Raw genomic sequence first — 12,629 nt, forward strand, 5'->3', positions numbered from 1 at the left:
CTCGCCCGTGGGTTCGCTCCGGTATCTACGCCAATCACGCCCCCATCGTTTGAATTTGCGGCGTGTAATTGGCCAGCCAATTCGCGGCCAATCACGCTCGCGCTGCGATCCGTGCCAGAAGATCGTTTCCGCGCGCTCAATCCCAAACCTCATTTCCGAAATCGGCAGCTACTGCTCCAGCGCGCTTCCCCACCTATGCCGTCGCCGCCAAGGCCGCCGCCATGGTCGTCGTGCTGCTCTCGCTGTGCCGGCCGCCGCCATGGTCGTCGTGCTGCTTTCGCTGTCCCCGCTACCGCTACGCTCGCCGTGACGCTGTGACCGGGCTCACCAGAATACTGCCCGACGGTCGCCCGTGCCGCCGCCATGCTCACCATCTCGCCATGCTGCTGTCGCTGTGCCGGCCGCCGCCATGCTCGTCATGCTGCTCTCGCTGTCCCCGCTACCGCTACGCTCGCCGTGACGCTGTAGCCGGGCTCGCCGAAATGCTGGCCGACGGTCGCCCACGCCGCTGAGACCGTCCAGGAGCGCAACTGTCCGGCCAAGATGTCGATGTTGACTATCCCAGGTCAATGTTGACTTATGTTATGTGTGTTCACACATGGTCGGTGATATGGTGTGGTCAACATCAGAAGCAGCGGAATCTTGGAGGTTCGACGACATCCGACGTGTGAGAAATGGAGTTCAAAGCCCGACAAATCGTTGACGACTACCGGGTGTATTGGGAGGACTGCCGCGCGTATATGCAGTACCCGCCTCGGCTCTTCGTGATCATGAGAGGCCTCCCGGGCAGTGGGAAGACAACGTTTGCTCAAGAGGTCGCTCGTTATGCAGCAACGGTTGATTTCCGCGCATCGATTTGCTCAGCTGACCTCTTCTTTCAGCGCGAAGGATCCTATGTGTTCGACGCGAGTCGGCTTTGGGAGGTGCATCGAAGCTGCAACGAACAATGCAGAGAACTCCTGTGGCGCAGCCCCGACCGTGGCGTGGATATCGTTATCGTCGACAACTGCAACCTTCGGATGGATGATTTTGAGCGCTATCAGGATCTGCACATTCCCTCGGACAAGCTTGCGGTTGCTGCGTTCGAATGCCCCCCTGGCATAGCGGAAGCAACATAGCTCTTGGAACGAGCTAATCGTGTTGGTCACGCTATCCCTGGTCGCACTTTCGTGGAGTACTTCAACATCTGGAGACACAACGCACCGGAGGAACCGCGCCTAGACAACGAGGTGGACACCGTCGATGAGCTGCACATCGATAACGAGCTGACCACCGTCAATATGCCGCGCGCCTACATCATCACGCTGGAAGAGTTTATGCGTGATCGCTAACGTGCTCCGGCAATGCCGAAGAGGTGACTGGTAGCTTCAGTAAATCTCTAATTTGACGTATCCACTCTTGTGTTGGCGCTTATCTCACCACTTCTGCTTCTTTTTGTAAAGACAACCATGTGCATCTACTCGTACATCTCTCATTGAGTCACCAAGTCGACTACGACTTGGAACGTGTCTACGCTGGCTTAGACACTTGTTACTGAAGCCAGCTCAACAACGACTTATACCAAGTAAACGTTGACTATCAGTCCTCTTGATTCTAAATCGAATTGGTCCACATCAATTTATTTCAACTGTAGGATTTGCGGTTTCACTTTCTCAAAGAACCTTGACTGCAGCAAAGTGCTGATGGCGATGCTGATGGCGAAGCGATCTCAGGCTGCAGAGAGCGAGGGAACTGCTGGCGGTGCTGCTCGCCAGGCGCCCATGACGAGGATCAAGAAAGCTGCAAAGGCGATGGACAAGCCAGCGACAAAGCGGACGAGCGCGCCCACTGGCAAGTCAGCAAACGCTGCCAAGACCACGCCTGCCACCGGCAATGCCCCAAGCAGAAGCGGAAGAAGGGGGAGGGGCCAGACACTTCGCCAGACACTTCGCCAAGCCCCCGTAAGCAGAGGAAGACTGCCAAGAAGACTGGCGAAGGATCCAACGTGACGACGCGCGAGTTGGGCGCCGCGAGTGCATCGGAGGACGAGGCGACGACTCGCGATGAAGAGACGACTCCCCTGGTACCCAAGCACGCGCTCCGGTCCACGTGCTTGGCTCTACAAAAGAAGATCGCAGACGAAAAGGGCGAGCACCGGCAAGGCCCACGGCGCAAGGCAGGTGATTACTACAAGATGGCAGACTACCAGAAGCGTGTGTGGGCGGAGAAATACACAGCTGCTAGGAACAGCAGCAACGACTTGGACTACGAGGCTTTGAGCAAGTTGACTCAATTCAAGGCGTTCAAAAACAACCCAGAAGAGCTCCAGCGTCACGAGCCTGCGCTGCTGAAAGAGTTCTACGAGTTTTACTTAGCGGACCAAGCCCTGAAAGCAGACGCACACGCGCAGACCGCTGGATCGGGTTCGTCGAAGCTATCGCAACGTGGCGGAGCCGAGCACCTGGCGATCGAGCAATGCGACATCCAGGCGGCTCAGCAGCTTACCGCAGCCAGAAACCAAGCATCGCTAGCGTCAGACCAAGCTCCAGGGCCTCCAATCTCGCAGACACCCGTGGCCGTGCAGGAGGAAGGTGCCCCAGCTCGGAGCCTGCAAACCCACCCTTTGCGAAGGGGGTATGCGCATCTTGAAAATACCATTTCGCAAGCACTGCAGCAGTTCCGAGAGAAGCTGGATGAAGAGAAGCAGCAAGGGGCTCGACAGCTGGAGGAGGTACAAGCACGCTCAAGGAAATTAGAGGAGCAGTTAGCAGCCGCTGCGAAGGAGCTGGCCGAACTTAGGAATGATGGCAGTGGTGATGGCAGTGGTGACGACAGATGTACCGTGATAGCGCATGAGTGGAAGAAGACGGCTGCAAAACTAGCCGAGGAGAAGGCGATTTCAAGTGGTGCAACAAACTTGCCCATGTGGAAACTGAGTTGAATTTGTCGAAGCAATCCGTCACCACGCACGCAGACAATCTACTTAAGGCGCAGGCTAGTCATGCTAAGAAACTCCAGGATGTGCACGAAGACATGAACAACCTCACGAGAGAGGTGGACGAGCGCAAGAAAAAACTGGAGGGCCGGGAGAACGAGGAGGCTACGAGAGATAAGAATATGGAGAACAAGGAGGAAGAACTACAAGTCAAAGCCGAGGAGCTGCAATCTCATGACGCCAAGCTCAAAGAGGAGGACTGGCGTCTCTGGAACGTAACGCATCGCCTGCAACGGGAGCGGGAGCAGTTGGACGCGGATAAAAAGAAACGAGAGAAGCCGAGTCGAGCGAAGCAACAAGGAGGCCGAATATCGCTGAAGCAGGCGAAGATTTTGAATGAAATGAAGCGCCAGACCCGGCTCCTGGAAGAGCAGTTCAAGAACAACGGGTGCCCAGCTGCGTTTAAAGAGCTCGAAGCCAACCGCAACCGGATCGAGGAAGAGAGGGCGGCGATGCAAGCAGAACGGGATGGAGTGAGAACGCAGTTGGAATCGATGAAGGCTGCGCTAGAGGCGGTGAAAACGGAGAACAGCGGATTGCAAGACACCATCGCGAGACGAGAGCTGCAGCTGCATACGTACAAGTATAGCGCGGTGACCAAGGGAGCTATCGAAGAGTTCACAGAATGGAACGCCGAGATCCGAAATGGTATGCCGCTTGAGTTTCTGCTTCAGTGTGGTTTGACATTGTTTGACTTCCATTGTCTCTGGATTGAAAAAAATGTAGGTAACACGAGCACAATGCAGAAGAAGCGCGACTCATTCTGGGCAAAATGAAGGAGGCGTTTGGATCGAAGACGGCGGACGCTGAAGAGTTCAAGGCGCTTGCGGTCGAGTTCTGGGTGAAAAGAAATGAGTTGGTCCACGACAAGACAGGTACCGTCATTCACTCGATGGACCACGGCAGATACGCGTGTGTATGCGCGAAGATAATGGAAGCATTGGCTGCGTTTGAGAGTGCCATCCTGCTGTAGTTGTGTGTGCTGCTGCGTAACGATGAATGAATACACATTTCCAAGTCACCGATGACTTAGAGCGAGTCAACTGTGACTCGAACACGCTTGTTGTATTGATCGCGAAGTCAACATGGACTTAAACCAAGTCGACATTGACTCAAACGTACTAGTTTCAGTAATAGCGAAGTCAACGTCGACTCTGAACGAGTCTACATTGACTCGGTCGACAGCGACCCAACGTTGACTTACAAATCCAAAAAAAAATAAACTCGGTTTCAGTATGAACCCCCAAAGGGTCGTTTTACTTGAGTTTGTATAGACAGTATCCGAAGCGAAAAATGCTGACTTTTCAGATGAAGAGGATCGCCAACTCGTTCAGCTCGCGGCGGTGTACGAGCAAGCGGGAAGCCGAATCGACTGAGTGTCAGTGGAGAAAGACATGAGGCCGACAACATGGAGCGCAACCAAACTGCAACAGCGAATCAAGACGCTCAAGAGACGATATGGCAATAACGTGCTGAGTTTCCCCCACGCTATTTCCGCCCGCCACCAGACCGAGCAGGACTGCATTTGGAAGCCAAAGCCGCGTCTCCTCTACGGTTTTCGCCTTCACCACATACCATTTCGATCCTATCACCGCAAGAAACCTACAACGCCACTGAAGGACTATTCTGCCTACTCACCAGGCGTGATGTGCGCGCGAGTGAACGTCAGCTAAATACCGGGGAGATTACAATGGCTGGGGTGTCCATGCTGATCGAAGAAGCGAATATTCAAGTGAATGGCGTGTTTCTGGATGCTGGATCCGGCGTGGGAAATGTTCTCGCTCAAATCGCTCTGCAAACGCAAGCGTTTCGTGTGGTTGGTATTGAGATCCAACGTGACCTGGCCGCTAGAGGTATGGAGCTGATTGCGTCTAGGGCATCGCGCTTTCCACACTTGCTCAAGATCAGCGTCGTCACCGCAGACATCCGCAATATTGCTGAAGGCAGCGATACTGTTATCAATGCTGATCCAGACTCGAAGTTGGCTCAACCCAGCTCCCTTATCAGCTCCGCCACCCTTTTATTTTGCCACGACACTGTGTTCGAAGAAGATGTGGTTTTAGCAATGCGTGCTTTGTGCATGAAGCTACCTCATCTACGTCTGGTGGCACTGACAACACGAGTGTGTCCGCGGCATCGTAATACGTGCCGAAATTCGTTTTGCAAGCGGTGGAAGTTACTGAAAACAATTCAGGTTCCGATGACTTACAGCAGCTCCCTTCGGGATTTACACCTGTACGCAGCTGAACCAAGATGGTCGATGCAGTAACTACGATCAGTACTCTAACATTGCCGCCGAGGGTCAAACGAACGACTATGTATTAATTGCATGAAAATCAATCACAACTCTAATCAACTTCGACCTGCAGTTGAGTTTGACAGCGTAATGAAGCCGCTGTCGCCCCATGAGCTGTCATACGAGGTCTAGAGAACCCAATGCAAGATGAAGCGTTCGTAGCGGACGAGCTTACTCGAGTCGACGTACGGCATCGTGGGCTCCGTAACCAGACCCCAGCTGACCATGAAGACTCCATGCTTCAAGCCGCCGTTGTATCTGTCGTTCTTGGAGTCTTGCCACACCCCGCTGTCCCTGTCGTGCTCTCGGCGTCCTCCCTGCCGCTTGTTTCCACCGTCGTGCCTTCGGCATCGCGCTTGGACATTCGCTGTGGAGTCGACTCGCATTAGGGTGAAGTGTCGGCACCCGCATGGTTTCAGCGGTGGGGGCACGTAGCTTAGGTGGGCGCAGATGCGCAAGATCGCCTCCTTGCTCAACTCCTGCCGGGAGTAGCCGGTGAACAGCTCGTTCTGAATGTAATACGCCTGTCGACAACAACACCACCAGCATGGGCTCCTAGATATGAGCGCCAAAGCAGCCAAGACGCCGCCATACCTTGTGGGGGTTGAAGATGGTGTGTAGCTCGCACACCTACCGAGTCCACAACATCTCTCAGCATCAGCTTCCATTCTGCTAAAGCTCCAGTATCCCTGACGCCTCACGTACATTGCCGAAGTAGCGGTCGGGCTCCTCCACGAATAGGAGCGTCCAGGTCTCGATCGAAACAACTCGGTCTTCGCAGTGGCACCGGCAGAGCCGTACTCGTAGCTCCTCGACCAGCGTACCTCGCGCGTGTGAAGGCATCTATAGAAGGCAATGATACAAGGGAAAAGAAAGTTAACATTAGTGAGCGGTGCATCCTATCAACTCAGAATTTTACCATAGCGGAGAAGCGCTAATCCTTCGCGGGCACCTGGCAATCTGCGGGTGTAAATGCTTGTGCGGTGGCCAATGGTGGCGCGGAAGCCCGGCACCCACGCCCATCTACCTTTCAAGGTGAGAAATCCGCAAACAGATCGCATTGGCCAAAACGCTCTCGGCGGGACCTTGAAGAGTCGCAGTTACCCTAACCACCTGTATGGTTTGAACCGGCACTTTCCACCGAGGTTTTTCTTATCCCAGCAAAATCGGGATAGCGGTCGCCGGTGGGTTAACGCTTTTATCACCCACCGTGAGTACGCGAAGTCGGTGAGGGAAAAACCTCTTTCACACGCGGATTTTCTCATTCAGCTACACGAGGAGCTACTCGCTCTCGGAGATGATGACTTCCTGGAAACGGTGCCAGTCGCCGAAGCCGCTGTTACCGAGGTGGAGCCATGAACTAACCAGACACCAGTTTCGACGGCGTACTCGCTAGCAAGCTCGAAGCATCAATTGATGGTGTCGACGGACAAGACAGCGAAGGGCAAGTTCAAGTTTCGCGTGTGCAAAGTTTGTTCGGTACTGCGTGGTGCTGGCAGTCCTGGATCGAATCGACCTCCCGGCACAACGCGTCATTACTGCAAGCAGTGCTCCACTGATCGAGGAAGACTGTTTTTGTGTTCCACGGCGCGACACGTATCCGATGGTAATTTTGTATCGTGCTTTAACATTTGGCACTCGAAATGGAAGAACAGAGATCAACTTCCGCACTCTGAAAAGGTCGGACGGATCCGAATGCGTCGGTCGAAGGAGGAGTTACGCGCGGAAACGATGGACACAGCTTCCTCGGATGCAGTACCGCCAAGGCAATACGAGACCGATGTTCAGAATGCCGATGGGGCTGCTTCGGTGTCATCTTCGCAGTTACCGGTTCCAAGTGTCACGCGAAACGTAGAGGTACAAGTGCATCAGCCAGAGCGGCCAGGCGCAGATGCAGCAGGACAGGATGAAGAAGGAGTAACTGCGACTGAGAGGCCCCCGGATGAGAGCGAGAGGGAGGCCGTGGCGGAAGTGCTGGCGGAGCTGCTCGGCGCGGTGGAATGTACGCTCAGCGGGGCCGAGCAGCAGAATGAGTCGGATAATTAGGTGGGAGTCAATATTTCACTGCGAAGTCGATCTTGACAAAATACGCCTGTAAGAGAGAGCGAAGCCAGCTTTGACTCGACGGCGGTCAAGCTGGTTGTCAACGTTGAGATCTATGCTACAATAAGAAAGCGATGACGGATATATGTAGGCATGGGCTTCTTCATTACATCTCAGCATCGCTAACAAAATATGTATGCTTCTGTGAAGCTGGGCTAAGCACTTTCCGACGTACTAGCGTCTCAACGATACCCCAAGACGAGGAAACACCACCTCGGTTTGATACATCCAGACAGCAAGCCACTCGAGCGCAGCGGCTTCTCGGACTCGAGCTTTATACTCGAGCTCTTTGAAAAACCCCTCCTTGGTATGCTCCCGGATAGCATTCTCGTCGTACGATTCATCTGCCTCCATGGCGATATGGTGCTCAACATGGGAATCGAGAAAAGCGTCTAAGCGTTCAATATCCCACTCGCACAGGCGCTGTCGACGCTTATCATAGTCAGCGTTATCTACACATAGGTCAATGGCACGTTAGCGTTGGGAGTACACCTAGCACCACAGAACGCGTGAAATACCTTCGAGGCTTTTAGGGACGCTTGCAACCACGCGTAGATGTGACTCCAGTCTTCGTCATTCTGAAACTGCGCATACATCTCGTAGAGCGGAAGGGTGGCTAGAAATGCGTCTACATGGTTGGTAGACCTGAATCTAGGCTCGTAAACCTGTTGCATAATAACATTTGTTAGACTACGCCACAGAACTCAAGTAATTCGCATACCCACCCGGTCGCGTGAAGGTTTGCGTACTGGCTGGAGGGTGTGAAAGTCAAGGAACCCCTGGTGCCATTGAAATCTCTCCAACGTCTAGGCATACATCGGAATTGATCCATCGTGACGCCCACTGAAACACCAAAGATACGTGCACGTACCTCCCCTACAGACATCGGCTTGCCATAAATTTTCTTGTTGTTTGACGCTGCTCGGTTGACATCCGGCGTGAAAGCCTGTTGTGTGCAAGCAGGACGGTTAGATATCAAATAGCCACCACAAGTAGGACATACATGCGCACCGGGACAGCCTCGTAGGTGTAGTTAGGGCCCGAGAGAACAAAGTAGAAGGAGCGGTCAAAGTCGGTATCTTGATCGCTGAGCTGCCCTTGGCTCTCGGAGCGCCCTCGCACTGTGAGCTCCTGTTGGTTCGAGCGTTCGTCGTCATCGCTGCTGCTGCCGCCCACAGTGCTGCTGCTGTCGGCCGCCGTGTCGTCGGTGTACATACTTGCGTCGGCCATGATCTTCTCGGAGAAGATCTCCCCCCACACGATGTGTACTGTACCACTGAGGAGCGACCGCGACTTTTGACAGGTTGATTTTAACTGTCGCTCAATTCTATGGAATGCCTTTATTTTATTTTATACTAGACCCTTACACTAAAACACATACTCACTGCATCCGCCTGCAAAGGCTGCTGTTGCAGTGAGAGCCTGTTTTGGCAGCACCATTGGGTATTATAGCCCTCATCGCTGACGCCACCGCCTTAGCCACCACCATTTTGGTCCTCGGCGATCCGCCTGCTTTTAGGCGCGCTCCGCACTCTGATTCGAGATCACACGATGGACTGCTTGATCGTCCGGCCTCGTCCTGCAGCGTCTTGTGATGGTTGATGCCATCGTTTAGCTTGAACACGCGCTTCTTCTCCTTCATTTAGGGCGCCTCACGCGAACGTTTGTCCGTGTGGGCTGACGTATGACCGCAGCCCAACAGAGCGGCTCTGAGAGCTGCCCCAGTTGTATCGATAGGCCTTGGGCGACAGCGCGTAGTATTTGCCTGGGTGCTGATGGGCTCGTAGTCGAAGTCCCCCTGCTGCGGCGTCGGGCCTGGTGCTGGGCCTGCATGCTGTTCGGGTTCACGTGCTGCTGGAGTTCATGCACGCCGGGCCATTGAAGCCGCCGCTATCGGTGCCGTGGTCCAGGGATTTGTAGTAGAGCTTGGGAAGTTCGCCGCTGCGCTGGTGGAGTGGCGAGTGCGCCTGGTACTGCCAGTAGCCGTAGCCCTGCATGGCGAAGAGGAAGGAGGAAGTCAGGCGGGTGTACTGCCGATGGAATGGGGGGGGGGCTTGTGCCGCCAGGGGTCGCCTCGCCTGCAGTCGAGAAACACGTCAGCAACGGGGCAACAGGCTGGCTAGAGTGAGCAGCGTACCGAGATTGAGTTGTTCTGCGTTCGGTTGTGCCTCGTACGTCTCGTCGTTGCAGTAGAAGGCGTCCCTCATGTGCCGTGCCGTGCTTGCCCTGGGATAGTGTCACAGCGATTTCCGAGCACGTCCATCAACCGCGATATTCAGCTCAGAACAATTCACTCACTTAGCGAATGTTCGCATTATCCTGCGAATTACGCCAAGGTTTTTTCGATTGAAATCTCGACAGAGCTTAATATTACGGCCGTATCCAAGCTTTGATTGGATAACTCTGACCAATGAGATTGACAGTCGGTGGAACCCGAAGAGTCGGGGCAGGCCGCTACGGACCTCGCTTACCCTATCCCGCCAGTATACAAATTTCTATATTAATCTTATCCCTGCAAAATCGGGATAAGAGCGGTCGCCGGTGGGTTAACAAGTACTTGGTGGCGGCGGACTAGTACTAGTACACGGTGACGGACTACGAGGACGGCAACTTCAACTACGCGTACGCCAACTATACACAAGTGGATCCGGTAGATCTGGATCCAGTCGACTGCTCAGTCTTCGATTTGCGCGCTCGGGCGCAGGAAGGCCGCCAGAAGCAGATCAAAGACGCCGTGACGGTGCTGCAGAAGCAGCCAGTGTCCAAGAAGAAGCAATCACTAATAAAAGTTGGGGTTGCGCGAGTAGCTCCGGCGCAGAGACGTCAGTTAAGTCCCTGTTGCCAGTGGTGGTTGACTTCTTTGCGCGTATGCATAGAGGACGACGCTTGTTGCTATACGACCATGGAGGGGGTCCGAAGCAAGTACTGCGCGCGAAAACAGAGTCGCTTCTAAGTATTATTGGCTAGAAGTAGGATGTTGTCATTCTCATGTTGAAGTGATGAAGCCATTCGACAAAAATAACAGATATCATCCACGCGTTCTTGGAGGCCTTGTACCATATCGGTTTACCCTTAATCGCCGCTCCCTTTTCAAAGCACCTCGGGTTGGCCGTACCGATGGCAATCGGGTCGAGCTTGTCGGAGCCACTCGTGTTGCAGCAGAAGGCCAAAGTCAAATGATGTTTTTCCTTTTTCTTGCCCTTGCGAATAGTCGTAGCTAGCAATCGATTAGGCGCTAAGCGATAGAAAAGGGCCGTCTTGTCGAAGTTGAACACATTCTCGGGTGTAACCTCCGCCACCAACTCTTGTAGCTTTAGCCTCGCATCTCGCACTTCATCACTTTCTACAGCTCCACCTTCACCGTGTAGCGTATGGGAGCGGATTCCATTGCGCTTCTTAAAGCTTCGAAGCCAGCCGTTGCTAAGCCGGAGCTGCGTGGCATCGATGCATAAGCGCTGCACCAGCTCATGCGCCTTCAGCTGGGGCACGTCATCCGCCATTGTCGTTTTAGCTTCGTTCTGGAAGAAAAGTTCCCTCAGTTCTCGCTCGAACTGAGGGAATTTCACTCGGCGCCGCTTGGTTGCACTCAAGTCGACGTGGCGGAAGTAGGAGGAAGGCAGGTTTTGCAGTCGGGCGAGTGTAGCACGGCTGACCCGGGCCTTGAACGATCCGCATAGGGTTCTTCACACCAGGATTCTGCTTGAGCTTTAGGTGCACTTGGATCTTTTGTTCTAGCGTCAGACAGGTGCGAGGAGACATGGCGAGCGAAGGAGGCGTGCGGTAGGCGTTGAGCGTTGAGCACTAGTGCTTTGAAGTGCGTGTGGTCGCATGCAGTATGAATCAAATAAACAGGTGAAACCTAATTCGGTCCAAAAAATGTGACTCATATACTTTGTATGCATATAAACAGAGGTCATACAGCAACTAAGTAAAATATTTTGTAGCGACAAAGCCTGGAGAGGATCATATAAACAGATTTGACTGTACTAGTAAGTACTCTGTAGTAAATTTGTGTAAATAAGTAGATTTGATTGTTCGATGCAAAATATTAGATTTATAAGACCCTTACCGTTGAAATTTGTATTGGTTCAGTACATACTTTTTTCTGTGGGCCACATAGCCTCGGATTAATCCCTATCCCCAACAAGATTTTTTAAGGATAAAAATAAAGGTCCATATTCTTGATTTCATTTTACACGTAAGAAACTATTATATATAGATGTAATATATCGGCGAAGTGCATTTATCAGAGCAGAAAATAGGAGAAGAACAAAAACCTACTAGCACTGCCTGCAAATCGTTGAGCCATTAATAAAATTTACATTGTCCATCCGTTGTCACTCGGTGTTCGGCTTCTTCGCACTAGGTTTCACTTCAGATCGCAGCGCGGATAAATGTACGAGCCGTCACCCACAGCATCCTTTGCTTACGTGGCCGAAGAGCGTCGGCAAGCCTCGCGGTGGTCTGGCCGCACATAGTGATTTGCAGCTAGGTGCGAGTCGGTGAGCAAGGGAATACTAGCTGGGTTATTATTGGATAGAAGCAATTGGTGCCGCGCGATAAGAAGTTTCAATTCCCATGATTCATCGTCATTAGCAAATTCTATGAAAATAGAACAGTCGCAGTTTCTAAATCTGGTACTCTAATTTTTACTTTTGTTCCTACTTCGATAGAAGCAAGAACCGACTTACGTTTTGACAAATGAAACAATTGGCGGGAACCCGGGTTCCCGCAAATGATACCGACCAAATCGCGAATTATTTATTTAATTGTTGGCCTACCCTCGGGGCAAGTTAAACCCTCATATCTAAGTGCTGTCGATGAAGGACTACTCTCAAAATATGCAACCGGTACTGAATAGACCCAAATAACATACCTTACCATGTCCAAGTTTATCTTTCATGAGCAGGAGGATAGCGATGAGACCGGGAAGCACTGTACCGCTGCACCAGGCAAGCGACTGGATTTTCGTGGAGAGATACAGGACGAGGGCGAATGTAAATTAACCTTCCGTTCCCTACTGAGCTTTAGCTGCGTTCTATGTAGGTCATAGACCAAAACTTCAATGCATTTGCTCATACATGTGTACCGGTAGTTTTGGGGGAACCGGGGTCCCGATGGGTACCCGGGTTCCCGCCAATTGTTTCAAATCGGGGTTACCTTGCTTAGCCAGTTTAATTCCTCTTTTTTAGAAGAGCTGACGTGATGGAGCGATCGTTTGTTCCCACCAACTCTGCTGGGCCCACGTACGCGTAT

The 12,629-nt window shown here is 52.7% G+C and overlaps 6 protein-coding genes across 6 annotated transcripts; 3 read left to right on the forward strand and 3 right to left on the reverse strand.

Moving 5' to 3' along the window:
- Positions 1 to 221: 221 nt before the first annotated feature.
- PHYSODRAFT_330180 (hypothetical protein) lies at positions 222 to 3,947 on the forward strand (the record flags this gene model as incomplete). Its single annotated transcript, XM_009526785.1, has 8 exons — positions 222 to 495; positions 673 to 815; positions 882 to 1,073; positions 1,176 to 1,320; positions 1,755 to 2,570; positions 2,646 to 2,882; positions 2,954 to 3,622; positions 3,721 to 3,947. 8 exons carry the CDS (start codon positions 222 to 224, stop codon positions 3,945 to 3,947), a joined length of 2,703 nt encoding a protein of 900 aa, XP_009525080.1.
- A 732-nt stretch (positions 3,948 to 4,679) lies between these two features.
- On the forward strand, positions 4,680 to 5,243 carry PHYSODRAFT_490889 (hypothetical protein; the record flags this gene model as incomplete). Its single annotated transcript, XM_009526786.1, has 1 exon — positions 4,680 to 5,243. The coding sequence occupies one exon, from the start codon at positions 4,680 to 4,682 to the stop codon at positions 5,241 to 5,243; it is 564 nt and encodes a 187-aa protein (XP_009525081.1).
- A 155-nt stretch (positions 5,244 to 5,398) lies between these two features.
- On the reverse strand, positions 5,399 to 6,113 carry PHYSODRAFT_330181 (hypothetical protein; the record flags this gene model as incomplete). Its single annotated transcript, XM_009526787.1, has 3 exons — positions 5,399 to 5,794; positions 5,865 to 5,900; positions 5,976 to 6,113. The coding sequence occupies 3 exons, from the start codon at positions 6,111 to 6,113 to the stop codon at positions 5,399 to 5,401; spliced, it is 570 nt and encodes a 189-aa protein (XP_009525082.1).
- A 345-nt stretch (positions 6,114 to 6,458) lies between these two features.
- Positions 6,459 to 6,938, forward strand: PHYSODRAFT_449908 (hypothetical protein; the record flags this gene model as incomplete). The annotated part of the gene is made up of 2 exons (XM_009526788.1): positions 6,459 to 6,593; positions 6,639 to 6,938. Coding segments are annotated over 2 exons (435 nt in total), but the record flags the coding sequence as incomplete, so codon positions are not given.
- A 1,410-nt stretch (positions 6,939 to 8,348) lies between these two features.
- Positions 8,349 to 8,813, reverse strand: PHYSODRAFT_256223 (hypothetical protein; the record flags this gene model as incomplete). The annotated part of the gene is made up of 2 exons (XM_009526789.1): positions 8,349 to 8,641; positions 8,759 to 8,813. 2 exons carry the CDS (start codon positions 8,811 to 8,813, stop codon positions 8,349 to 8,351), a joined length of 348 nt encoding a protein of 115 aa, XP_009525084.1.
- Positions 8,814 to 10,336: 1,523 nt separating this feature from the next.
- PHYSODRAFT_488495 (hypothetical protein) lies at positions 10,337 to 10,873 on the reverse strand (the record flags this gene model as incomplete). Its single annotated transcript, XM_009526790.1, has 1 exon — positions 10,337 to 10,873. The coding sequence occupies one exon, from the start codon at positions 10,871 to 10,873 to the stop codon at positions 10,337 to 10,339; it is 537 nt and encodes a 178-aa protein (XP_009525085.1).
- Between the last annotated feature and the right edge of the window lie 1,756 nt (positions 10,874 to 12,629).

The sequence above is a fragment of the Phytophthora sojae genome (assembly GCF_000149755.1).
Source record: "Phytophthora sojae unplaced genomic scaffold PHYSOscaffold_3, whole genome shotgun sequence".
In the NCBI taxonomy this organism is placed as follows: Eukaryota; Oomycota; class Peronosporomycetes; order Peronosporales; family Peronosporaceae; genus Phytophthora; species Phytophthora sojae.